The sequence below is a fragment of the Meles meles genome, chromosome 20 (genome assembly GCF_922984935.1).
Source record: "Meles meles chromosome 20, mMelMel3.1 paternal haplotype, whole genome shotgun sequence".
Classification (NCBI taxonomy): Eukaryota; Metazoa; Chordata; class Mammalia; order Carnivora; family Mustelidae; genus Meles; species Meles meles.
Genome location: NC_060085.1, coordinates 14611849 through 14639508, shown reverse-complemented (window position 1 = coordinate 14639508; position 27660 = coordinate 14611849). Strand labels below are relative to the sequence as shown.

The window sequence follows — 27660 nt, the reverse complement described above, 5'->3', positions numbered from 1 at the left end:
GCCTCCAGACCACCTGAGATAAGCCCACATGCCATAGGAGCCTCTAAGGACCCTTGAGGTGCTCAGGTCTGAGCCCCCACCCCCTGCCCCTGCCCTCCTCTCACTTCACTGGCATTGTCAGCCCCTTGCCCCTTTCCCATGGGTGGGAACACACAGAGTGAACGAGATGGAGAGGCCTTGCCCTCACCGGCTGCACAGTCTGGAGAATGGAGACCCAGAGCGGTCAAACGTCCAGAAGGGGCTTCACATCACAGCTCTGAGCGTCCCACAGCTGGGGAGGGGAGAGGAGTCTAGAGCAGAAACGTGCAGAGGCCAGAAAGTTGGGGTGTCCCCAGCCCTGCCACCCCTACTGTTAGACAGTGACACCCAGCCTCTTCCTTGGAGCAGAGGGCTTGGCTGCATCCTGGGTGTTGGCCCTAAAGGCCTGGCTTCCACAAAAGGCCTACCCTGAGAAGCCCACCCTCTCCCTATAGCCCCACCTGGGGCCCGGCCAACACCAAGACAGCACCGGGAACCACTTTCTCCTGTGCCACAGGCCCCTACTGCCAAAGGCAGGCACTCGACCTCTTTGTGAAGCACAGTGGCCTAGAGGCCAGGGACAGCTGGTGCGACCTCTTGGGGCCTCCCCAGCAGGGCTAGGGAGTGGAGAGAGGCGTATCTCAACCTTCACCATGCGTGTGAATAACCAGGGACCACATCAAGATCTGGATCTGGACTCAGCAGGTGTGGGCACCCTGGGGATGGCAGTACCATTCTCCATAGACCCCACTCCACATTGCAGAGGCTAGGGGGTGTAAGAAGGTGACATTTAGACAGCATCAACACCCCACCTTCCTGACCAGGATCCCTCAGAATCCCAGACATCCAGAGCCTGGCCCTAAGCAGAGTGTTTCAAGGTTTCCAGGATGCAAAGGTGGGGAGATGCAGCTAAGTGAGTGAGATGCACTCCTCCAGGAAGCCTGCCAGGGCCACACCACAGCCCTTGCTACATCAGGCTACTGGTATGAGAGGCAGAGGGCAGGATTCCAACCCCTGCTCTGCCATCTGTCAGCTTTGTGACTTCAGCACATATCCTAATCCTCTGGATCTTCACTTTCTTGTCTGTCAAATGGGGCAGGCAGAAGCACGGATGTCATAGGGCTGCTGTGAGGTTCCCCCTCGCCCCCATCACCTCCTGGTAAATGAGGGGCCACAGATACTTCCCTTGGCTTCCCTTTGGGCTGAGAAGGTGGCATGGCCCAGTGAGGGGCTGCATCCCGCCACCACCCATACATGCCACCCACATGCCCCTGAATGGTGCCAAGTGCTTAGAAACTTGAAGCTTGGAACCACCCACGGAGCACTGGCACATGGCAGGTCCTCTCTGTGGACACCTTGCCTCATAGATTTTGTACATGTGCCCCCCCCCACACCCCAGTCTTTGCTATTTTGCTTTCAGCTAGCTTCATGTTTTTCTTAGAAGTTTCTGATTGATTATGAGGCAAGGCCAGAAGACTTTATGTGCTTTCCTCTAAGCTCCAGGGAATGGCATGCACACACATGCTTCCACTAGAAGAAAGATTTCATACCAGGGGCAACCTCATTCCGGAGCCGGTTGGTCCCTGGACATATATCTGCCATGGTCCTCCATATATAAAGAGCATCAAAAATTCAATATAAAACCAGCAATCTCACAGAAAGATACACAAAGGATGTGGGCTGATGGTACATAGAAAAAGAAGCACACCTGGCTGAAGAGACCTAAGAGTCAGCATGGCTCACAATAAGGGAAGGGCACTCAGCAAGGGAGTGGCTTCACCCCTAAGTGAGCAGAAGCATTGGCTGTGTGGCAGTAGACACTCACATCAGTTCCCAGTGGGAGTGTGAAGTGGAAGAATCCCCAGGAAGGCAGTTCAACAGAGCTAGCAAAATTCTAAAGCCTCACATCTTTGATCCAGCAAGTCTGGTGAGATTTATCTCAGGGATACTTAGATATGCAAGATGATGGATCCAGGAGGATATTCACCAAATACGGTTTCTGGGGGCCAAAGATGAGAAACAAGCTAAACACCTTCCAAAGGGGTATAAAGAATTATCTTACCTTCTGACAAAGGGCTGACCTTCAGCTGAGCACAGAGGCCATGCACACTCCAAGCATGAAAATGCTCCCACCCAGGAGTTAGGACATCCTCACCCAGAGCCCCCAACCAAATCCACTCCACAGCTGCTTACAAGGTATGAGGCCTGAGATACACTGAGTGGGGACGAAATGGCCCCTTTCTGTACACACCTCGTCCTCCCCCAGGCCCTTCTCCTCATGCCCCTGGCAAGGCTCACAGTACCCAAGAGGTTGTTTTTCCCCCTCATCTCACAGATGGCACAGTTGTCCCTGAAGCCCCCATCAATACCCCCACACACACCTCACAGCCTCTGGGGAGCTCAGGGAAGGAGGAAGGAAGCCAGCAGGGGCTGGAGTCCCCAGGACAGACAGGCTTGGCTGGGCGGAGGTGGGCAGGAGGAGGAGGGAGGGCTGAGGCCTGGGACCGATGACTAAGGGAAGGACCCATTACTCAGGCCAGCCCAGACAGGGGGCGGCCGGCGCGGCGGGGCCACGGGCCCCCAGGAAGGCGGCGGCGGCAGCCCTGAGCCTGTCCGAGTCTCCAGACGGCCACCCGAGCCACGGTCACCCGCACTGAGTCATCGGAGCCAATGCGTCAGCAGCCGGGTCAGGGCGTCTCTGGAGGCCGCTTACTGCCGCCCCAGCTGCACCCTTGGCCTGGATCTGGCCTCTGAGGGGCTATGCGTGCCCCCTCAGGCCTGGCCTGGGCTCAAAGCTGTCCTGACCCCCTACTCCCATAGTGCATACCCTGCCACTGTCATTAGGCACCCCGGCCAGGTCCAGGCCTGTGCTGGATGTGGGGACACAGCCACTGAGTCCCTTGGAGTTTCCCCTACGCCAGTGCTAATGTAAAGTGGGACTGGGTAGGGTAAAGACCCCTGAGTGGACCACCCATGGCAAGATGACCACAGTCCCCTGGGGGTCCTCAGATGGCCAAGCCCTTTGCCCATGTTGTCTCCAACTCCTAGTGGGCACCCCTGTGTGGGCTCCTTCCCCCCAACACACCAGTCCTTCGTGGGGTCACCCCCAAAACACCATGGGCTGGAATCTTTGTTTGAGGGTCTGCTTTAGGGGGACCCAGCCCAAGAGAAGATGTCCAAGTGGGGGAGGCCACAGGAAGTGCAGGGCCACACCAACTGCGGTTCCCGTACCCCAGTGACAGGGCCCCACAGTGGAAGTGGGGGCTGCCCTGGAAGCGACACCTGGTGGGGTGGGTGCTCCCCAACTCCTGCCCTCATCTGGCTGCTGGCCCTGGTCTCCATGCTTGGTTTCCCAACCCTACAGGAGAGATCTGAAGCCCCGGAACAGTTCTTTTCATTGGAATGTCGAGAGAAAAAAAAAAAGGCAAGGCAAGAACAAGAAAGAATTTCATGGAAACATTTCTTTGGGGTTTTGTAAAATCCTTTCCCACCCCCACATGGAGCCCAAAGCTCGGGCCAGAACAGAGTCTGACAGTATTGCCCCTTTAACATACTGTTCTGACATGCAAATTCCCTCACTTCCCCTCAAAACGGAGAGCACTTCCACTTTCAAAGCCAATTTTGGTTTTATTGTCCATGTGGCTCGATGGAGCACAGCAGCACAGCACAGCTGGTTGGCTCACACCCCGGCCGAAGTCGTACCAGGGAGCTCCAGGCCACTCCACCCGAGGGTCCCGGCTGCATCAGCAGGGAAGATGCTGCACTTCACGGGAGAGAGAGGGGACAGAGACCCAGAATGAAGTGGGGAGGGAGACCGGAGAAAAGGGGGGGGCAAACAGAAACCCAGAAAAAGGGGAATAGAGACCCAGAGAGGGAGACAGAACCCAGAGGCGGGGTGGGTGGAGAAGCTCCGGCGGCCAGCTGGTCCACCCCTCTGCCCTATTTCACAAAACACCCTCCCCCTACCCCCTGTCCTCCAGCCATACTGGAAACTTCTCTGCTTTCTCCCTCCCATCCACCTCTGACTCTTAACCAGGCAGGCCCACTGACTGAGCGCGTGCCAGGTGGCCAGGCGTGGTTCTTCACATGCAACTTCATGAATCCCACTCCAAGACAGGGAAACTGAGGCCCAGGACAGCCCCTCCAGTCGCAAGCAGCTCCAGCACTGGCTTCTACTTCTTGCTCTACCACAACCTGCTGACTGCTGAGGCCCAGGCGCTGGCTCCTAGGCACGCAGCTCCGTGGGTAAAAGTGCATCTGAGCCGAAGTCCCACATGCCCCACAAAGGCAGACACCCCCAGCTACTGTTGCCACGGTTACCACAATATTTCACAGCTTCGGGTACTGTGCTCCCAGCCCAAAGGATAGAATCACCATGTTCTGGCACCTTGCACGGGCCCTCAAATGTTCAGGCTGGCCGGCAGCCCCCATGCTCACGTCAGTGTGCTCTCTTGGGACTGCTCACCAGAGGCAGGCCCGCCCTCCTCACCCCTCGCAGGGCAACAGGCCCATGCCTGGGGCTGTCCTCCTGATAAGGGCTTGATCCCTGGGCTCCCAGGAGAACAGACAAAAGACCAGGGCTTCTGAGTGGACAAGCATGGAGCCCAGCAGCAGATGAAGGTCCTCACTGCAGTGGCCCTGCAGGCCAGGACAACAAAGCACTAGCAGAGATCCAGGGGGACAAAGACTCAGAGAGCAAGGGACTGAGACCCAGACAAATGAAGACAGACAGCCAGGGGGAAAAAGACAAAGACCTAGAAAGGGAGAGAAGAAATCCAGCCAGGGCCCCTGGATCCCATGTGCCCCACCGAGCCTGGGCCCTCTCTATGCCATCAGTGGCTGTTTACTTCTCATTCCTGCTCATCATGCTATTTTTTTCCCCCACATCTTCTGAGATAATTTTCAAGAGGAGGCCCAGAGCCAAAGCTTATCTGTGCACCCGTGAGTGGATCTGTGCCAGGAGGGCAGGTGCACCAGGCCGATGGACAGGGGCAGAGTCTCATCCGCTCCCTACCACCCAACTTTGCCTCCAAGTGCCGGAGGTGTGGGCATGGCCAGAGCCCTCTGAGTCCGTCCTGGAAACATGCTGCCTATGGAGACGCCCTCCCAGGGTCCTGCAAAGAGCCCCAGGCCACACTTGCTCACTTCACCTTCTTCATGGCATCACCACTGCAGCCATCTCCCTATGAGAATGTCCTTGGCTCCTGTCTGGGCTCGCCAAACAGTGACAGGGTGACAGAAGAGAGTTCCCAAGAGGAAGTAACCATGCCCCCTGCAGGCCCCGGGGGCTGGCAACTCAGAGAGCCTCCACGAGACAGCCAGGGAGCTTAAGGGTGGAAAGGTCATCCAGACAGGCAGGCAGAGGTTCTGGAACTCCCATCCACCTTGAAAGAACCATCCAGAACCCTCCCGAGGACCAAGAACCCAGCATGGTGAGAGAAGTAAAGCTTTGTGGGGCTTGAACTCATGACCGTGAGATTAAGACCTGAGCTGAAGGCAAGACCCTAGCCAACCGAGCCACCCAGGCGTCCGGAGAAGTGCACTCCTCAGGGCTGCGAGTAGTGGCTGGGGTCTGCCCCCGCACAGCACAAGCCTCACAACGATGCCCCGTCGAGCCCACCCAGAAGCCCGCCCAAGATTTCATGTCCACAGAGCCTGGACTAGTCTAGGCGCCAGTTCCACTCAAGGCAAACCCTGCCAGCTCGGTTGTCCTGCCCTTCTATGACAGGAACAAAGCACATGGAACCCTGCATTCCCCAAATATTCACTGGGTCACAATCAGAACTCTGCAGACACTGCCCACCTGCGCAAGCCAACAACGTTGAATCCCCTCACTCTCCCACCTCAGTGCCCCATGGTCCTCCACAGCCTCCTTCTTCATGGGCCACTGTCAGCCCAGTGTCCCGCAAGCTGGGCTGTGACCTCCTGCCTGGGCCCTGTGCCATCACTCCAGCCTCTGACCAAGCCTAGGACATACAGGGACCTGGCCCCTGCTGATGGACAGGAAGACCCAGGGGCAGCACTCCTCCAATCCCCAACCTGCCCCACTCTGGCCACTTCTCAAGCCTAGAAAGAAAAGTGGAGCCTCAGACCCTACCTCCCTCACCAGCAGCAAGCTCTCTGCCTTCACAGTACCTCCACCCCTCCCTGCCCTGCAGAATGAGCACCTACTCCATGCAGGGCTGTGGGCCAGGGTTGTACAGATGTGGCTCCCAGCTCACCTCCTGGTGGGCAATATGGAAAGGAGGATACCACTATTATCAAGATGGGGACACTGAAGCACAGAGAGGTTCGGGCACCCACCCAAGGCCACACAGCACACAAGAGGCCCTGGCTAGTGCTGGCCTTTCTGTAGCCTCGGATGGGTAGGCCCCATATCACTTCCGTGATACAGATGGGGAGACCAAAGCTGGGCTGAGACCACTCTCGAAGGGCACTGAGCCATGACTGCCTATAAAGCTGGCCAGCAGGAAGGGCAGGATGTGGCTCCCCGATGCGGGCAGGGCAAGGATGTGGACGATCCCACCAACCCTCCAGCCACTAGGAGGGACACAATCCCACTCTGCCAGGTCACCCTGCAAGAGCCTCACCCAGGCCCCTGTGTCTCTCTGACCCCAGCCCAGCTCTATTTGCCTTCCCTCTCAGTGCTCCGTCTGGTGCACCATCCGTTTCCAGCCTAGCTCTCCAAGGCTGAAACAGGAGCCTCACCAGGGAAGGACAGAGCAGGTTCTGTCTCCTGCTGTGTCCCAGCACCTGGCACCATGTGCTCAGAGCTGTCATGCCCACTGACTGGATGGCTGAATGGCTGAATGGCTGAGTGGGTAGGTGAGTAGACGGAGGGATGGACGGATGGATAGGTGGGTGGAAAGGTGGGTAGATGGATGGGTGAGGTGCCAGGTAGATGGTTGATGGTTACCAGGTGGCAGCATGGGCTGGCTGGAGCCTGACTCATATCTCTGCTCGCTGCAGATATATACTGCAAAGATCTACTCTCTTCATCCCCTCCATGCAACCTTCTGGTCCAGGTTCTGGGACTGGGTATGTTATCCTTTGGGTTCAATCCAGGAAGCACTCAGCAGGATTTTTTCTAGAATGTCTGACCTCCACACTTTGTTCATACTGTTCCCCATATTGAAGGGCTGACTCCGCCTGTTCCCCGACCCAACCTTCCTCCTTATGCCACACTTCCAAGTCCGCCAGCTCTTCCATGCACCTCTGCCACATTACCCTCCAAGCCTTCGGAAAGGAGAAGGTCTCCCCTATGGCCATGCTTGCCCTCCTGACCCAGCCAGGGTTCTCCACAGCCTCTCTTTCCCCCTCAAAGCCCAGCCAGGGCCTCCACGTGAGGGGGGGGCAGGGACAAGCTAATGAACCAGGCTCGGGCTGAGGCTATGCCTATTTTGCTAACACCCACTGACACAAGGCTGATCCCGCGCAGAGCCCATCCCCCCACATTACCTCCACGGCACTGGGCTTGGAGATGGAGCCGCTTGAATAAGCAAAACCCCTTCACTCTACAGGTCAGGCAAGTAGGGACATGACTACGTGGCCCAAACCACCACTCGATCAATAACCCAGTGAGATTCCAGCACTGCCAAATTCCAGCATCTCAGTGTCCAGCTCGGCTACCTCACCTGCAAGGACAGGGGCTGAGGCCCCAAAAGGGACAGTTCTACCAAACGGCACATGCTCATGACCAGTGGTGCTGGGCCAGGCACAGGCAGATGCAGATATGGAGATGGCTCAGCCTGGCCCTTCCAACAGCAGCACAGATTGAGGCATGGGAAGAGGCCTGTCATGAATACTGTCATTTTAGGAGTGCCAACATCCTTGCCCTCTTCTGATAAGGGCCTCCTGTTTTCCTCAGAGAACCTCCTATTCCCCAGGGGTAGGAATCAGGAGACCCCATCTCTGGGCTGAAAAGGGAGATTCATGACCAATCAGAGCCTCCCAGATCCCTGGCCACAGGATGGGGGTGTGACTCATGTGATCCAATCAGAGCCTTCCCTGGGACTTTTGCTGGGGGGACCAGAATGGAGATTAGTGTTTCCCCTGGGGTTGCAAGGCCAGGTCATCTTGCAGAGCCAGGAGGGAAGGCAGAGCTGAGAGAAAAGAGTCACAGAGTCCAAGGGAATCATCTCAGCCTTGAATCTCAATGTACCTAAAACTAGAACTCTCCCTGAACTTTTTTTTTTAATGTGAACAATGAACTTTTATTTTCTAACTGAAGGCAGAGAATTGAATTTCTGGCACTCATAACCAAAGGAGACCTTCAATGTCAGAAGACTCTGGTCCAGGGCTCCTGTCCACCACGTTCCAGATGAACCTCTGAAAAATCCACCAGGGAGTTACCGCTTCTCCAGCTGCCGCCTCTCCCTGCGCTGCACACAGGCTTTCTACTCTGGGGATGGGAGGGGGAGCGGGGGGCGGGGGCGGGCAGGGTGGAAGTCCAAGCTGGGCGATCTGCAGCAAGTGGGTAGTGGCAGTACCCAGCCTGAGTCCTGCCCACCTGTGACAAGACAGCCGGCTCCCCACGAAAGGTCAGCAAGCTCCCCGTGTCCCCCACTGCAAAAGTTCAACAACTCTAAATGCTAAAATGCTGGAAGTAAGCCCAAGCTGGGGCTGCAGGGCCGTGCGATGCCATCAGCCTCAGCAAGAAAAACACCACATCTTGCTTCCGTAAGTGACTCACGTGGAGCATAAACATTTGCGTGCTCCCAACTGCCCTGCCTCACCGCCTTGCATGACAGAGAGGGGGAGAAAAGAGAGCAAGAGACACCGTCCCAGGACCCACCAGATTTCACCGAGGCAAGCACACAGTTACAACTTTCAAACGCAGTCCTGTCAGTTTTCTATGTGGAGGCTGCCTCGGGGGGCTTCGGGGTGGGGGGGGCTCCTTCATGTGCCTGCCACCTCCAGGATACAGCGCCACCTCCTGAACTCCACCTCGGGAGACTGTCCTACTCGCAGCTCCGGTCTCTCAGTATATTCTGGAGATCGGGTCTCTCTGCTCCCGCTTCCTCCAGCAGGCTGCTTCAAACTCGAACATCCCATGGAGAGGACAGCTCTCCGGATATGCGGCCCAGCCCGCTCCCACCCGATCCGTCTCTGATCCCTGTGGAATTCTGCAGTTGTGGCGTCAGAAAACATCTTCAGCCTCGATCTCGATCTCGGGTGACCCCCCTCGAGGCCTTTAAAACCCCAAAGGTCCGCCCCTCAAGATTTCCTCTAGGCTGAGCTGTTCAATTCCGGAAGCCGCTTCCCTCACAGGAAAGGTCTGCGATTCCCCAAAGGTGCCGGTTACTTCCTCCCGAATCACAATATTTTCAGTGTGCGGTGAGATGGTGTGTGCAAAGGAATCAGCCACTCGCCGGTTGTCGGCCGGGGCTCTGAAACCGCGCTGGCGGCGCCCCAACACCCGCTCCTGCTCCGCAGACGAGGAATGCTGGGGAAGCGCTCTCCTAGCCGTGGGGGACGAGTTCTGTGAATCCTGAGCAGCCCTCCCTGGAGGGAAACGGGGAAGGGGAGGGGGCAGGAGGAAGAGACTGGAGACTCGGGGTTAACAAGTGTTAAGAGCTCGGCTGCACAGCTGCGGAGCGGCTACCACAGGAGGGAGGCGGCTCTGCCGGCAGTGGGGACCCCGCGGCCTGGCCCCCACTCCCCACTGCAGGCAGCTGGACAGGGAGAGCGGCTGGCCGTTTCCCATCCTCAGCACACAGGGCTGAGATCCTGTTCATTAACAACACGAAGCAAAGGCAAAAGGGCACTGCTCACTGGCTTCTCTCTAATGGGCTGATTCACTGCCAACTTGCCTGCCTCTGTTTCTCTGCCCAGATCACACCATTAAATACAGTGAGGAAAAGGGGGATCCCCACCCAGCAGAGTGCAGCAGCCTCTTCTAGAAGCCTCTACGTCAGGCCAGGTCCCCCCAAAATCCTGTCACAGACTATATGTGGGATATTTGCTGGAGCAAATCAGGGTTACACAGCAAAGCTCTGCCCCGGGGAGCAGACATTCGAGGGGACGTGGGTCTCTAAGCCTGTGAATGTACTGTGAGCACAGGGCAGCGGATGCAGTAGACAGAGCCACCAGGCCCCGAGAAGGCACCGGTGGAGCTGTGCAAAGCACTGGGACAGAGGACACTCTAGCCAAGGAAGAGCCGGGTCGAACGTCCAGGAGGGGTGCCGGAGGAGTGCTGCTGGGACAACAGCAGGGCTGTGGAAACACGGAGGGCCCCACGGGTGGGCAGGGTCTCACTATGAGGGTGGGAGCGGGGGTCACATGGAGAAGTAAAATTTGTTCTGAGAGTGAAGAACCACCCCGCCCCCTGGCAGGTGGCAGGCAGAGCGACGGGGTCTGATGCCTATCTTGGGAAGGACCCACTCACTGGCCAGAGTGTGGGGCAGCGGCTAGAGGGCAAGAGCCAATGGTGGCTCAGAGCAGGGATAAGGAAGAGATGGAAGAAGGGACCAGACAGGGATGTGGCTCAAAGGTGGAACCAGCACGATGTGCCAGCAGGTGAGAGGAGGAGATGGTAAGTGTGGTGAGTGCTCTTCAGGCAAAGCTCAGAGCAGGGGGGCAGAACTGAAACTGGGGAGACCTCCCAGGCTGGCTCAGGCTAGGCCAAAGCCTCTTCTCAGGATAAGGGATGTTCCTGGGACCAGGAACTGCTCGCTGGAAGACCTGAGGCCTTTGAGCAAGGAGAGGCACAGGGCTTTCCAGAGCAGAGACAAGCCCTCAAGCCTTCCAGGCCGGATGTCCACCTCTGCCTCCCATCTCTGCTGGATGTTCACAGGCAACACAGCCGCAGGCAAGGGGGGCCTCATCCTACCTCCTGCCTGCTTCCCTGCTGGATGAGTCCTTCCCCAACACTCACTCCTCCGTCCCTGGAGGAAACCTGAAAGCCAGTGACCCTGTGCCTGGCTTCCACCGGTGATCAGCACATGGCATGAGTTCAGTTTTGAATCTTCCCCAAAACCCATGCCTATCTTACCATCTCTACAACTCCCACCCAGGCCTGGTCCCCCTTGTCTCTTGAAAGAGGGATTCTTCCCAAACACAATCTGACCCAGGTACGTGCCCCCATTCAAATTTTACATCCCCTACTCCGGCCCCCAGCCTCCTCCTTCCCACCTCTTCCAGCTCCTCTCTGCCCTCATGACCCCTGAAAAGCCAGGCTGCTCGTCCTTCAGTACCTACTCATGCCACTTGCCTATACCCAGGAAATCGTCTACTTCCCATGACCCACATCCCCCCAAGCTGATGACACGAACCCTTAGACTCAGCTCAACCTCATTTATGAGGAGGCTCTAAGAACCTCCCAGAAAAGGTAGGAACCTCCCACTTGGCCTCAGGATCATTTACGGCAAGCATGGAGAAATGATTACACAACTGTCTTGCTAACCCTGCTGGCATGTCCCACGTGGGCAAGGCCTGACTGTCCTGGGGGTCCACATGCCCAGCACCAAGCACAGCAGCAGGCACGAAGGAACCATGCGACGATCACCAGAGGAAGAGAAAGGTGTCAAATGAGTCCTGACCACAAGAGAAAGGAGCCAGGGATGCCAGAAGTCACCTCCGTTGATGAATTGTTTCTCTCTGGGTCCTTCCTCCCCTGTCCCCTTATTCCTCTGGGGCCTTCAAGTCCAAGTCTGCAACATGCCCTAAGACCAAAGGGCAGGAATGCAGAGAAAGCCCCATTTTTAAAGCATCTGGGACGGTGGGGGCATGCGAGCACAAACCTCCGACCTGGTCTCACTAAGCTCTCCCATGCGGATCAGCAATAAAAAATAACTGGCGTGAAGAAAAGTGGGATGACACACGGCGCGGGCTCCCTGGAGATGGCACTATGATAGCGGAGGCTAATAAAACCTTTCCACCCCAATGGCCGACGACAAGAAGGCCGTCCCCCAGGGGAGTCGCAGCTACCAGGTGGAAGCGGTCCAGCTGTGAGACAAATGCTCCACAATCGGGGCGAAGTGAGCGGTCTGCAGAGCAACTGCACATCATGAGCTCGCAGGGCCCTGCTGGCGAGAAGGTGAGGAAAGGGGCGCCTCTCTCCCTGAGAAGGAGCTGAGCTTCCTGGCCCAGCCCTCTAGCACCTCCAGCCCCGCGCTCCCCCGAGCTGGCCTCAGACTCAGCTGCCCCCATCCCAATACTCTGCAGAGACCCGCAGAGCTGTGCCCTGCACTGCTGTCAGGTGCCAGGCTTGCACGGAGCCATCCGTTGCAGAAGCAACTTAGACGGGAATGTTCCATTCTCCTCCCGCCCCTACCACTGACCCTCTCTCATGACCACGCAGTAACGCAGCCACCATCCTCCCAACTGCATGAAATTCACATGTTAAAATCGAACCCCCAACGTGATGGCATTAAGATGGCCAAGGTGGGTGCTTTGGGAGGTGATTGGGTCATGATGGTGGAGCCATCAATGGGATCAGTGCCCTTATAATAGGGACCCCGGGGTGCCTGCCTGGCTCAGTTGGTAGAGCATGTGACTCTTTTTTTTTTTTTTAAAGATTTTATTTATTTATTTGACAGAGAAAGACACAGTGAGAGAGGGAACACAAGCGGGGGTAATGAGAGAGGGAGAAGCAGGCTTCTCAAGGAGCAGGGAGCCTGATGTGGGACTTGATCCCAGGACCCTGGGATCATGACCTGAGCCAAAGGCAGACACTTAATGGCTGAGCCACCCAGGTGCCCCGAGAATGTGACTCTTGATCTCAGGTTTATAAGCTTGAGCCCCACATTGAGTGTAGAGATTACTTAAAAAAAAAATCTTTAAAATCTTTTTAAAAAGTGGGGGGGAATCACAGAGTGCCCCCTTACCCCTTCAATCAGGTGAGGATACACTAAAGAAACAGGAATCTCTGAACCGGAAAGTGGCTTCACCAGACACCAAACCTGCCAGTGCCTCGATCTTGGAATTCCTAGCCTCCAGAACTTTGAGAAACATGCATCTTTGTTTATAAGCCGCCCGGTCTTGGGTATTCCGTAGCCAGAATGGACTAACACACCAACTTTCTCTTTCTCCCCACCTGCCGCACTGACTCGCAGGCAAGACCTGCCAACAAGAGCCCACAGCCCCATCAGGCCCCATGCGGGCGCGGCACACAGGACTGAAGGCTAACGCAGCCACTTCTGTATTAACATTTACACCCTGGCCCCAGCTTCCTTTATCCCAGCTACCATGTCCTGTGGGCCTGTGGTCCCACTTCCGAGATGAGCAGTCTGAGGTACAGAGACTTGCAGACATGCCCAAGGTGCACACTGAGTATGTGGGGCAGCCCTGCTCGCCAGAGGAGGGGCCAAAGACACAGGTGGGTCTGATAAGGCACCTGCTACCACCAAATCTCCCAGAATTCTCAAGAGGACGAGCTGAGGCCCCATCTCTGCAGGGACAAACCCCTATACCTCCCTCCTGGCTGAAAAGAGGACAAAGCCAAAGGAACAAGAACCTTCTTAGAAGGCCAAAAGGTCCCCCAATCTTTCACACAAGGTTTGGGGGACTGGACTCTTCCAGGGCCTCGGGGCTGAGTGGCGACAATCTAGGACACTGCCAGAGAGAGCTTGTTAAGAAAGTTTAAACAAGCAAAGGTCACCAAGCCGGAAGCAGATAGATGCCTCGCTGAACTGTGCCGAACCCGCTCACGCTGTGAGCCCTAACTGCCCAAAAAAACACCTGTGGCAAGCACGTCCCTCACCCAATGCCTTCGTCTCAGCCCCCCGGGAGCTGCATGAGTCAGCGAAACTGTGCCCCCTCCAGACACCTTTCAGGAAGATGGGCTGAGGAGTGAGGATGCCAACAAGGACATCTGAAAAGCCTCTGTGGCAAGAAGGTCCCTCCGGAACTCAGCCAGCCAGGTACCTCACAGTGACGGAATTTAGCTGGGGACGTCCAACTCCCAGGAGAGTTCCTCCACTCCCCCCACCAACTCAACCCCCAACGTGGCCATAAACTTGTCTTCCCTCCTGAGCCTGGACCCTTGTGGAACGCCTGAGGTGGAGCTGGGAGGGGCCACTAGAGAACAAGTGTCTTTCTTGTGAGTGAGCCTACAGCTAGGACCCCGCCTCCCCTCTGCAAGCCCTGGGCTGAGACAGCCACACTCCCACCATCCCGGAGCTTCGGCGTGGTTATTAACAACCATCTCTACTAGGCAACGAGTTTTTTGTTGATCCCTCGAGATGGGAAGGAAGGAGAATAAGCTTTTCTCTTTCTTTTTTCCCCCCTTGGTTGCAGAAAAGTGAAGTTGGAACAAACAAGTTATATAACGCTGGGGGCGGTGGGGGATGGAGGAACTCAGTCCCTCCTGAGGACAGTTTCTTGAGTTGTGGGACCGTTGGAAAGGCCAAGGGGAAGACAGGAACCGCCCCCATCCCTGGCCAAATGACAAAGCCCTTCATGGGACAAAAAGGCAGATGCAGGCGCTTCCTGGCAGACCGCAAAACCAACCTCATGGACAAGGCCAGCCTCCCCCAGTCTTCGGCAACCCCCCAAGTCTCCCTGAAAAGGCGAAGGACTGACCGAATCCCATAGAAGGGACATCCTACCCGCCAGAATGCAAGCCCCAGAGAGCTTTTCCACACCCCTTTCATCCATCCCTTTCTCTCTCCCTCCCCACCTCCAGCCATATTTCTCGAACATTTACTTTGTCTGTGCAACCCTTGCTCCAGGCACACAACGGCATGAGGCAGATTAGCATTTCCGCTGATAAACCCACCAAACCCACCAAGGAGCATGGGGTTGAGATAGCATGATCAAGGACACACAACAGCCATATGACCCAGCGACTCCACTCCTGATACACACCCCAAGGAACTGAACACAAGTGTTCTGACAAAAGGGGCACCCGGGTGGCTCAGTGGGTTAAGACTCTGCCTTCGGCTCAGGTCATGATCTCAGGGTCCTGGGATCGAGCCCCGCATCGGGCTTTCTGCTTAGCAGGAAGCCTGCTTCTCCCTCTCCCACTCCCCCGGCTTGTGTTCTCTCTATCAAATAAATAAATAAAATCTTTTTTAAAAAAAAAAAGTGTTCCAACAAAAACTGGAACATGCGTGGTCACAGGAGCACTATCCAAATAGCCAAAAGGTGGAACCAACCTAAATGTCCATCTGCTGGTCAAACGGTTAAACGAAATGTGGTTGTCCACACAGTGAGGTATCACACAGTCCTAAATAGGAATGGAGTACTAATGCGCACCCCAGTATGGATGAACCCTGAAAACATACAAAGTGAAGAAGCCAGACACAGAAGGTCACATATTGTATGATTCCATTTATGAAACAGGTACATTTATAGAGACAGAAATGAGATGAATGGTTGTAGGGAGCTGGGGTAGGAGGAATGGGGAATGATTGCCAATAGGTACAGAATTTTCTTTTGGAGTGGTGGAAATGTTCTGGAACTAGACAGATGGGATAATTGCTCAACATCGTGAACATACTAAATGTCACGGAACTGTTCAGTTTTAGTACGTGAGTTTTATGCTATACAAATTTTACCAAACAATCCAAGGTGACCAGGAAAAGCATTCTGGGAGCTAACTGAGCTCAGTGGTCAGGCAGATGGCTCTGAGACACCATGACTCCGGAGTGTAGAAGCATGAAGAGGAATGAGGCATGGGCAAGTGATACACCAGGCCTTGCTGACCCCTCTGGAATAAATGGAGGAAGGAATCAATGGACGTTATAAGGGCCTCTATATCTCAAGGGATCCTTGGCAAAATATTGTGTGCCACAATCCCCCTCAAAACCTGATCCTCTTGGGGTGCCTGGGTGGCTCAGTGGGTTGAGAGTCTGCCTTCAGCTCAGGTCATGGTCCTGGGGTCCTGGGATTGAGGCATGCATCGGGCTCTCTGCTCAGTGGGGAGCCTGCTTCCCCCTCCCTCTCTGCCTGCCTCTCTGCCTTCTTGTATTCTCTCTTTCAAATAAATAAATAAAATCTTAAAAAACAAACAACAACAACAACAAAAACCTGCTCCTCTTCCCACATGATCCATCTCACCATTTAAGGGATTCTTGCCCTTTGCCTCACTCAAGCACCACAGGGATAAGAGCGCCTCTCCTATCAGTTGCTCCGGACAACTGTAATTTTTCACTAGGATGGATGGAGGGGGGCAAATGGGAATCTCAGAAGTGGGGGAAATTTCTTTTTAAAAAGTGCTTCCAGGTCACCTGGGTGGCTCGGTTGGTTAAGTAAGTGTCTGCCTTTGGCTCAGGTCATGATCCCAGGGTCCTGAGATTGAGCCCTGCATCAGGCTCTTTGCTCAGCAGGGAGCCTGCTTCCCTTCCCCTCTCTCTGCCTGTCTCTCTGCCTACTTGTGATCTCTGTCTGTCAAATAAATAAATAAAAATCTTAAAAATAAATAAATAAATAAAGTACATGTATTTTAAAGTGCCTCCATTTAGAAAAGATTTCTTAGGGGATGCCTGGGTGGCTCAGTCAGTTAGGCATCCAACTCTTGATCTCAGCTCAGGTCTTGATCTCAGGGTCATGAGTTCAAGCCCCATGCTGGGCTCCATGCCAGGCACAGAACCTGCTTAAAATAAAATTTAAAAAAAGAAACTATTTCTTAGTATGACACTAAAAGTATAATCCACAAGAGAAGAACACTGAAAAACTTGCCCTTCATCAAAATAACAAAATTTTGCCCTGTGAAAGATATCACTATGAAAATGAATGAGGGGAGCCGGGGTGGCTCAGTTGGTTGAGCAACTGCCTTCAGCTCAGGTCATGATCCTGGAGTCCTGGGATCAAATCCCATATCGGGCTCCCTGCTTCTCCCTCTGACCCTCCCCCTTCTCGTGCTCTCTCTCCCTCTCTCATTCTCTGTCTCTCTCACAAAAAAATAAATAAAATCTTTAAAAAAAAAAAAAGAAAGAAAATGAATGAATGAATGAATGAATGAAAGACAGATGAGCCACAGACTGGGAGAAAAGGTTTGCGCATCATATATCTGATAAAGGACTTGTAGCCAGAATACATAAAGAATTCTTAAAAGTCAACAATAAGAAGACAACTCAATTAGAAAATGGGCAAAAGCTTTGAAAAGACACTTTACCAAAGATATGAATACACAATGAACCCATAAAAAAGTGTCTAACTTCATTACTTATTAGGGAGATAGAAACTGAAACCAAAATAAGATACCAGTATATACTTAAAATGGCTAAAATTAAAGACTGGCTACATCAAGTGTAGACGAGAATGCAGTGCAACTGGAACTCCTGTACATTTGCTAGTAGAAGTCCAAATAGTACAGTCACTCTGGAAAACAGCTTGGCAGTTTCTTAAAAAGCTAAACCTAATCTACCATAGGACCCAGTCAGTCCACTCCTAGGTATTTACCCAAGAGAATAAAAAAACGCATATCTGGATATTCACAGGGACTTTATTTGTAATTGTCAAAATGGAAACCCAAATGTCCACTAACCAGTAAATGAGTAAGCAAACTGTCCACCCATACATTGAAATACTCTGCAGCAATGAAAAAGAACATACTTCTGATACTTGTGACAACCTAGATGCACTTCCAAAAACATTCAGTTAAGGGAAAGAAGCCAGACATAAGAAGCCACATATTGTAGGGTTGCCAGCATAAAAAAATTTCTAAAAAGTCAAAACTAGAGAGAAAAAGCAGATCAAGGTATGTATGAGGCTAAGGGTTGACTGCAAGGGGCTTGAGGGAACTCTTTGGGGGTGATGGAAGCCTTCTCAAAAAACTGGATTGTTTTAAAGGGTACATAATGCCATAAGTTAATTAAAACTCGATCAAATGCTTAGCTAGAATGAGTGAATTATATGGTATGTAGTAAGTTATACCCTGCTGTTGCCCCCAGACTATCCCATCCCAGGGCCCAAGGCAGGGACCTGGGGTTAGCTGTCCCCTTCTGTTCATTACGTGTCACCTCAGGCCTGGTCAACAAGCCCTGCCAACTCTATCCCCTGAAAGTCTTAAAATCTTCTGATCTCTCCTCACTCCTCACTGTAGGCCTCTAAAGCCCAACTCATGCCTCAAGCCATCAGGTCTTTCAGGTCGGCACCAGCCCAAGTCTCCACAATGAGAACTGCCTCCACAGCACAAAAGTAGTAAACAACTTCATCGTTTTTCACACTGGAATTATTTGTTCCCATAAGCTCACCATCAACGAAGAGCCCAGATTTCCTCCTTGGCCCATCGAGGGTGGCAGGCTTTCCTGGGAGGCCAGGATGGGAGGATTTGGGCCATGATGGCCCTGTGAGAAGAGGGAGATTGTGCTACCTAAGGGAGATGTTCCTCCCCTCTGAAAAGCCATAACAATGCATATCAACACCTTCAATTTTTACACCAATTCTGGGGTTCAATCAACCCTTCTCCGGACTTGGACAAAGGAAAAGGGAGCTTCCCTTTGACCAAAGGGGGTGAATTCTGCCCCCTTGGTCTGTGGGCAAGACCTTGCTTCAAGTCCTTTAGCTTGAACCCCATGGGGATGGGAGACAGGAGCACCAAGGATGGACTCTCCTTAGACTTTCAGGATTTTCTCATCAACCACACACTCTCCAAGACTCACCCTAGGCACTTAGGACCCCTGGGAAGTCCAGACCCTTCCCTGACCAAAAGGATTCATTGGGACCCCTGGGGGGCGACCTTGGCCTCCCCTTTCAGGTTTTCCGGCCCTTTAGGCCTCTTTCAGGCCCTCAGATTCACTTGAGGCCCTACCTCCAGCCTTCCACAGAACCCCTCGGCATGCCCACAGGACCACCTTTAGACACTTCAGGGCAGGGTCCTACAGCACCCTCCAGGAAGCCTTAGGCCTCAGCCCCTCAAGCTTCCATCAATCCCCTCCTTTAGAGTCCTCAAGACAGCTCAAGATGGCCCATGGCCCCCTCCTCAGGCCCTCTCTGCCTCCCAGATCCCTTGGCATCCCCAGTTCCCCTATGGTCCCATCAGTCAGGAGTCCATGGCTTTCCCTTCAGACTTCCATGCTCCTCAATGCCTCCTCGGACCCCTAGGGCCGCATGCAGATACCTCGAGGTCCTGGGGTCCCCAGCCCGCCTTCAGCTGCCCCTCAGCAGCCCTCGGTCCCCCCAGTACTCCATGACCCCCTAAAGCCCGCAATCCCCCGTAAAGACCCTCGAGCCGGCCTAGATGGCTCCTCAGTACTCACGACCCCCAGGACTCCCCACACGTCACCCTGGCCCCGGGGCAGGTGCCTGCCCACCCTGCGGACGGGTCTCACCTGCTCGGGCGCTCGGGGCCCGGGCCTGTTCCGAAGCCGCCGCCACCAGCGCCACCGCCGCCACCGGACTCCGCCATCTTCCCGCCGCTGCCGCCGCCGCCGCAGCCGCCGCCGCCACCGCCGCGCGTTCCAGTGACGGGAGCCGCGCGCGCCGGCCGGGGAGACAGAGACGCGGGGAGGTGGGGGGGCGGCACCGGGTCTGCTCTGCAGGGGGCGGGGCCCTGGGAGCGGGATGGGGCCTGGCCTACCGAGGGGTGGAGCCTGGGAGGAGAAGGGTGGGGTCTGAGGATGGGCGGGAGCTGTGAAGGCAGGGGCCCGCTCCATTGAGGGAGAGGGCGGGGCCTAGGTGGAGGGCGGAGTCTGTGATGAGGGGCGGGGCATTATCTAGGTGGCGGGGCCTACTCCGGGCAGGGGCGGGGCAAAGGCGAGTTGTGAGGGGTTGATGGGACCTGGGAAGGGGCTCAGAAAGTAAGGGCGGGCTCGAAGGTGAAGTGAGGCAGGTCTGGGGAGGAGTCTGTTCTACGAAGGGGGAGGGGCAAGGCCGAGATGGGAGGAACAAGAAGAAACGGATCCAAGAGCTATGATAAATTTCCCTTCCCCTCCACGACCACTCACTCCCCAAGACCTCCCTCGGATGTGGGAATTCATCCCTTGCTCAGGCCTCAGACTTCCAACCGGGCTTTGGGTCCTAACCCTCCCGGGACCTACCCTCCCAAAAACTCCACTCTCAAACCCAAAACCTCCACCTTCAGACCCTAGTCATCTGCCCTCAGATCCCGAAGCCTCCTGCTTCACCCACAATTCTGGTTTTCACACCCCCAAACCCCTCCCCTCAGATTATCTCCCCCATCCTCTACTCCAATCCTAACTCCCACTCCCCCAAATCCTTGCCCACAGGCCCTTCATACTTATACCTCCAAAGCCCACTCCACCAGACCCAACGGCGTTGAACTCCCCAAATTCCAGTCCCTCAGTTACCCAATCTTCAGCCAATGCTTAAATTTGTGCATCTATGTTCTTCCTTTTTCTCTTTGTCCTCCCTCCTTCTTTTTTCCTCCCTTCCCTTCTTTCATTGCTCCCCACTCTGGACTTCATGGAGCCCAGGGCCAGCAAGTGCTTTGTAAAGCTTTCAGAGCCTTTCAAGGACATTTCCCACCCCCACCCCCAATCCACTGAAAGCCTGAAATCTCCGTCCTAGAAGGGTCCAAGTTCCCAGGATCCTCTCTCCAGCCTTGTGCCCGTTTATACTTATACCTTCTGAGTTGGAAAACCCTCCCTTCGTGCAGCCTCGAGCAGGATCCAGGTGTCCAAATGAAGCTCAGAGTTTTCCCTGCAATCAGTGCTAGAAAAGAGGGGTAGACATGCATGGGACAAGGAAGAAGCAAGGACGCTGCCTGGGTGGGCTCCTGCAGCTAGAACCAGACTCAACTGATCCATCTGCCGCTAAGGATCAGGTGGGTACACAGTAGATACTCAATTGCTTGTGTTAAATGCTCAGGAGTTGACATTGTGCAAGTTGACAGATATCAGGTGCTGAGGGGTCCCGCTGACTTCTCCAGCACACAATAAGCACTCTATAAATGCTGAATTGTGCATGCATGAGCAGCTCAAGTTCTGGCAAGCTCTGCACACATACCCTTGCCCACCCGAGGTTGGCACTTGAGCCTTTGTTCCAAATGAACTCCATGGAAGCATCCAACTCCGCTGAGCAGAGACCTACAGCTCACACGCCTGCCACACATACAGCTGCAGTCAATGGCATCCATATGCACTCACACTTCATAAACACCGAGATTCGCCCCACATGTCAGACACACAGACATACAGCTGAAGATAAGCAAGGAGAGGTTCCCTGGGCCCCTGGCTGTGTGCTTACATGTAGCATGCTGCAGACGCATGGCGCAGGGGACCTACTAGGTGTTCCAAGATCATGTAGCACAGGACAGCCAGTGCGAAGGCCCTGAGGCAGGAGTGTTGCCTAGCAGGGGAAGATTGAGGGAGAGGGAAAGGGGAGAAGATGGGGTGGGTGGGGATGAGTAGTGTGCTCCAGGTCACAGAGGACCTTGTGGACCACCATGGAAGCATTTCCCTTGCATGAAATGGGGAGGGGGGGGGCTTGTGAGCAGAGGGGTGTAACCAACACCAACAGTCAGGGGTAATATCTTGAATTAGGGATGTTGCTTAGGAGGCAAATATTCAGGCCAAGCAATGGGGCTCATCCCAAGGTAGTGGCCAGAGAGAGGTTGGGGGGGGGGGGTCTTAGCTGGGATGTACTTTGCAGGTGAAGCCAACAGGAGATGCAGCAGATGGGATGTGAGGGTGAAGCAGAGCGAGGCGGGGGACCTCCCCCAGGGTTCTAGACTGAACCCTGATTGGCGGCTGTCATACCTGGGATGGGACACAGGCAGGTTGGGGGACCTGGAGGGCCCACGGAGGCTACTGCACACCCTCCTCCAATAATGCTGACCCGTGGTCTGGCAGAGCATGGAAGCGGGACACAGCAGACAGCGTCCACAGGTCTGGCCGCCATCTGGCCCACAGCTGGCATTGTTCTCCCAGAGGCGGGGGCCTCTCCACCTGCTCCCCCGCTCCACACCAGCTGTGGGCCTTGCAGCCCCAGGTCAGAGCTCAGAGGCCTCCTTGTAACCCCCAGGTGTTACAGAGGAGGAAATAGAGGCCTGGAAGTTTGGGGATGCCTTGTTTTCCTTTAGCCCTGCGCTGGGGCCAGCATGTGCCCCGTCTGCCCTTCCCCACTGAGAGGCCTCAGAAAAAGCTGCTGATGCTTCCAGCACCTCCTTTTGCTTCTCTGTCAACGAGACAGTCAACAAGACAAACGCCCACTATCTTTTTTTTTTTAAGATTTTATTTATTTATTTGACAGACAGAGGTCACAAGTAGGCAGAGAGGCAGGCAGAGAGAGAGCGAGGGGGAAGCAGGCTCCTACCTGAGCAGAGAGCCCGATGTGGGACTCGATCCCAGGACCCTGAGATCATGCCCTGAGCCGAAGGCAGAGGCTTAACCCACTGAGCCACCCAGGAGCCCCAAACATCCACTATCTTTGCTATTACCCTTTGTTCTGCACGCACTTCATGCAAGCCTCAAGTCCTTGGGCAGGATGCTTTTTTTTTTTTTTTTAAAGATTTTATTTATTTATTTGACATAGAGAGATCACAAGTAGGCAGAGAGGCAGGCAGAGAGAGAGAGAGAGAGAAGCAGGCTCCCTGCCAAGCAGAGAGCCCGATGCGGGACTCGATCCCAGGACCCTGAGATCATGACCTGAGCCGAAGGCAGTGGCTTAACCCACTGAGCCACCCAGGCGCCCCCAGGATGCTTTTTATACCTTATAAAATATACCTTATACCTTTTTATACCTCAGTTTCCACATGTGGAAAGTATCCCTGCAAGACAGAGCGAGGCCAGGATGAAGTAAACATATGGCACTCAGGGCAGCTCAGGTGGTAAGCCCCAAGTCCACGGCGGCTCTCGGCCCTTTTCCTCTCCCACGCCCACTCTCTGTCCCCAACACCTGCTTGATTTTTCCCCCATAATTGCATGGTATTTCAGTTTTCCTTTGTTTAAAATTGAAAAATATGGGGCTCCTGGGTGGCTCAGTGGGTTAAAGCCTCTGCCTTCAGCTCAGGTCATGATCTCGGGGTCCTGGGAACACGGAGCCTGCTTCCTTCTCTCTCTCTGCTGCCTCATCACCTACTTGTGATCTCTGGCTGTCAAGTAAATAAATAATTGAAAAATAAGGGAACTCAGTCAGTTAAGACTCTTTTTTTAAAAAGATTTTATTTATGTACTTGACAGACAGAGATCACAAGTAGGCAGAGAGGCAGGCAGAGAGAGAAGAGGAAGCAGGCTCCCTGCTGAGCAGAGAGCCTGATGCGGGGCTCGATCCCAGGACCCTGAGATCATGACCTGAGCCAAAGGCAGAGGCTTTAACCCACTGAGCCACCCAGGTGCCCCTCAGTAAGACTCTTGCTTGCAACTCAAGTCAAGATCTCAGGGTGTGGGATCAGGCCCCACATTGGGCTCTGCACTCGGTACAGAGTCTGCTTGAGATTCTTTCCCTCTGCCCCTCACCATTCTCTCTCTCTCTCTCTCAAATAAATAAATAAATCTTTTTAAAAAATTAAATTAAAATGAAATAAAATTGAAGGGTGCCTGGTGACTCAGTCGGCTAAGCATCTGCCTTCAGCTCAGGTCATGATCCTGGGGTCCTGGGATCGACCCCCACATTGGGCTCCCTCCTCAGCGGGAAACCTGCTTCTCCCTCTCCTATTGCCTGCCACTCCCCCTGCTTGTAGTCTCTCTCTCTGTCAAATAAATAAATAAAATCTTTTTTTAAAAATTTTTTTTAATTTATTTGACAGACAGAGATCACAAGTAAGCAGAGAGGCAGGCAGAGAGGGGGCAGGGAAGCAGGCTCTCTGCTGAGCAGGGAGCCCTATGTGATGCAGGACTAGATCCCAGGACCCTGAGATCATGACCTGAGCCAAAGGCAGAAGCTTAATGCACTGAGCCACCCAGGTGCCCCAACAAATAAAATCTTTAAAAAAACTTTTTTATTGTCCCATTGTCCCCAGGGGCAGTCACTCCCCATCCCCCACCCCCTGACAACCATCTGTTTGCTTTCTGTCTCTATGCATTTTTTAAAATATATTTTTTTAAGATTTTATTTATTTATTTAACAGAGAGTTTGAGATCACAAGTAGGCAGAGAGGCAGACAGAGAGAGGGGGAAGCAGGCTCCCTGCTGAGCAGAGAGCCTGGGCTCGATCCCAGATCCCAGGACCGTGAGATCATGACCTGAGCTGAAGGCAGAGGCTTAACTGACTGAGCCACCCAGGCGCCCCATGTCTCTATGGATTTGCCTATTCTGGACATTTCATACATGCGGGATTCTACAGCACGTGACCTTCTCAACGTCATGTTTTCAAAGTTCCTCCACGTCGTAGCACGTTATCAGGGCTTCCTTCCGTTTTATGACTGAGTAATACCCTGTGGTGCAGATGGGCCACGTGTCATTTCTTCATTTGTCCATTGATGAGCCTTTGGGGTGTTCGCTTTTTGGTGACCGTGACCAGCGCTGCTGTGAACTTGTGGGTACAGATAGCCCCGTCCTGCTTTCACTTCTCCTGGGTGCCTCTGTAGGAATGGAATTGCTAGATCACAGGGTAGCTTTTGGGGGAACTTTCCAAGGAATTGTCGTGTATTTCCTTTCCTTTTTTTTTTTTTTTAGGTTTTATTTATTTATTTGACAGAGAGATACAGCAAGATACAAGCAGGGGGAGTGGGAGAAGGAGAAGCAGGCTTCCCACCAAGCAGGGAGACCGATGCAGGGCTCGATTCCAGGACCCTGGCATCATTGACTGAGCCACCCAGCCATTGACAGGCTCCCCTGTATTTTCTTTTCTTGTTTACCATCCATCCTCCCCCTGGAATGTCAGGTCCCCAAGGGGTGAGGACTCTCTTTTCTTCCTGACAACATTGTGAATGTGCTTTGAAATGGTGAATTTTACATTATGTGAATCTCGCCTCAATGGGGAAAAAAAAGGAGGAGCATATAGACCACTTCCTTCCAGGATTATGCGTGGGCTCAATGAAGAATAAACACAGTTGCCTTTGATCTTGGGCTCTCTGTCACTTCAGCTGGCAGCACCTCCAGTGCGTCCTTCAAGGCAGGTCTGAGCTAGGTCCACCTTCTCTAACTTATCTGCAGTCTAGAAGATTCCCTGCCTGTGTCCCTTCCTACCACAACCACAGCTACATCTCCTAGGGTCCTATTGGGGCCTGGTGACCCTCAGACTTTTCCTCTGGTCCTCACGATGACCTTGCAAAACAGGGAAAGAAGAAACAGAGAGTGGAAGAAGGCTGCCAAGGCTCAGGAGCAAGAAATGGGAACCTTACTCTCTGACTCTGAGGCTCAAGGCCTCTCCAGGGCCCCATGCTGGGGCTCTGTTTTCTCCTTTCTTTTAATCAGGCATTCAGCAAGAGCTTACTGATGGCCTCCTGTTCACCAGACCCTGCAGCGGACAGACGTGGGACATTCATACCAGACCAAAGGAAGAGAGTCCCGCCCCTGGGGGGAATAGTCTCACTGAAAAGACATTGAACAAACACTCTCAGTATACTGGGTGAATGGTGTCCCCCCAAAGACGTATCTACCTGGAGGCTCAAAAAGACTTTTTTTGAAATAAGAGTCTTGGCAGATACAATTAATGTGAGGATCTCAGGATGAGATCTTCCTGGAGTAGGGTGGGCCCTAAACCCAATAACTTGGTATCCTCATAAAAAGAAGGAAAGTCAGGGCGGTGGGGGGGGAGGGTGGCATTTGGGCGGCTCAGTCGGTGGAGCGGGAGTGTTTGACTCTGGATCTCGGAGTTGGGAGTTTCAGGCCCACGTTGGGTGTAGAGATTACTTAAAAATAAAATCTCTGGGGCACCTGGGTGGCTCAGTGGGTTAAAGCCTCTGCCGTCAGCTCAGGTCACGATCCCAGAGTCCTGGGATCCAGCCCCGCATTGGGCTCTCTGCAGGAAGCCTACATCCCTTCCTCTCTCTCTGCCTGCTTGTGATCTCTGTCTGTCAAATAAATAAATAAAATCTTTTTAAAAATTAAAATTTAAAAAAAAAATCTTTTTTTTTAAAGATTTTATTCATTTATTTGACACAGAGAGAGAGAACGAAAGAGGGAACACAAGCAGGGGGAATGGGAGAAGGAGAAGCAGGCTCCCCATTGAGCAGGGAGCCCGATGTGGGGCTCAATCCCAGGACCCTGGGATCATGACCTGAGTCGAAGGAAGACGCTTAATGACTGAGCCACCCAGACACCCCTTAAAAGTAAAATCTAAAAAAAAAAACAAAACAAAAAAGAGGGAAATTCAAACAGAGAGAAGGCCATGTGAAGAGAGAGGCAGAGACTGAGGTGATGCTGTCACAAGCCAGAGAACACCTGTGTCCACCAGAGCTGCAAGAGGCAAAGAAACCTTCTCCCCGAGAGCCTACAGAGGCAGCATGCCTGCCAACACTTTGTTTTCAGACTCCTGGCCTCCAGGGAGGTGAGGGACACAGAGGTCTCTGGACATCTTCCCACATTTTTCACACCCACCACAGGTCTCCTCCTCCAGGGAGCCTTCCTGGCTGCCCAGCAGAGGAGGGTTATTTTCCTTCTGCCTAGCCTGTGTCTAGGTTGGGACCTCACCAGGATTCTAGCCTCCTGCATTCTACATCAACTGGCAGCAAATCTGTTGGTGAATGAATGAATGTATGAATGAATGAATGAATGAATGAATGAATGAATGGGGTTCTCCTGTGTTGATTATGTTTGGCTTCACCTTAGTCACTTTCAGCCCTGTGGCCTTTCTCAGGCCTCCCAGTATCCCCACCATCACCCCGGAACCCAGCCTCTACTGGCTCTTCCTACGGGAGGTGATGGTCCCCATCTGTGTGTGACTCCAGCTGGGGACAAGCAGAAAAATTCAACTTTAAAGATAGATGGAGGAGCGCCTGAGTGGCTCAGTGGTTTAAAGCCTCTGCCTTCGGCTCAGGTCATAATCCCAGGGCCTTGGGATCAAGCCCCACTTTGGGCTCTCTGCTCCACGAGGAGCCTGCTTCCTCCTCTCTCTCTCTCTGCCTACTTGTGATCTTTATCTGTCAAGTAAATAAAATCATAAAGATAGATGGAGACAAGTTGCATCTTGGTTGTCGCTTTTTTTTTTTAATCATTTACATTTACAGAGTATTTTCAATGCCCCAAACTGTGTATTCTCCCCATACCCCCGAAGGGAAGGAAACCGTTATTACTATCTCCTCTGGATCCTTAGCTAAATTACATCTGCAAGGGTTCTATTCCCAAATAAGGTCACGTTCTAATGTTCCAGGTGGACATGAGTTAAGTGGGGATACCACTTAACCCACTACAGGTATTTATCCAACAGAAAGGAAGGTATGGTTTTACCAAAGATGTGAACTCAAGTGGTTCCAAGAGCCCCAAATGGAAATATCCCAGAGATCTGTCAACAGGTCAGTGGGTAAGCAAGCGGTGACACAATCACACAATGGAATACTATACAGCAAGGAAGAAGAACCAAGCACCACCGTGTACATCCCACAGGTGGATGTCACCAATGTTGAGTTAAAGAAGCAGGCACAAAGAGGACACACAATATGACTCCGTTTATGTAAAGTTCACACACAGGCCATGTTAACCTGTGACAGGTTGGGGCCACAGGGGACAGATCATCCGGGATGAAAGGCTATTATGCAAAGAGGCACAAGCACTTAGGGTGATAGAGACATTCTATGTCTTGGCAATGGAGCACCAGGGAGGTTTATATTTGTCAAAACTCGTTGAACTGGGCATTTAAAAATGGTTTTGTTGTTGGATGTAAATTACATCTCATTAAAGCCGACTTATTAAAAAG

At 53.4% G+C, this 27660-nt stretch overlaps 1 protein-coding gene across 1 annotated transcript in view; it reads right to left on the bottom strand.

Moving 5' to 3' along the window:
- The window catches only part of KLHL26 (kelch like family member 26), a 28838-nt gene extending 9464 nt beyond the window's left edge, over positions 1–19374 (bottom strand). Inside the window, exon 1 of the mRNA XM_045992320.1 lies at positions 19236–19374. Coding sequence (XP_045848276.1) covers positions 19236–19312 — 77 coding nt within the window. The 5' untranslated portion in view covers positions 19313–19374. The remainder of the gene's footprint in view (positions 1–19235) is intronic.
- Positions 19375–27660: the final 8286 nt, after the last annotated feature.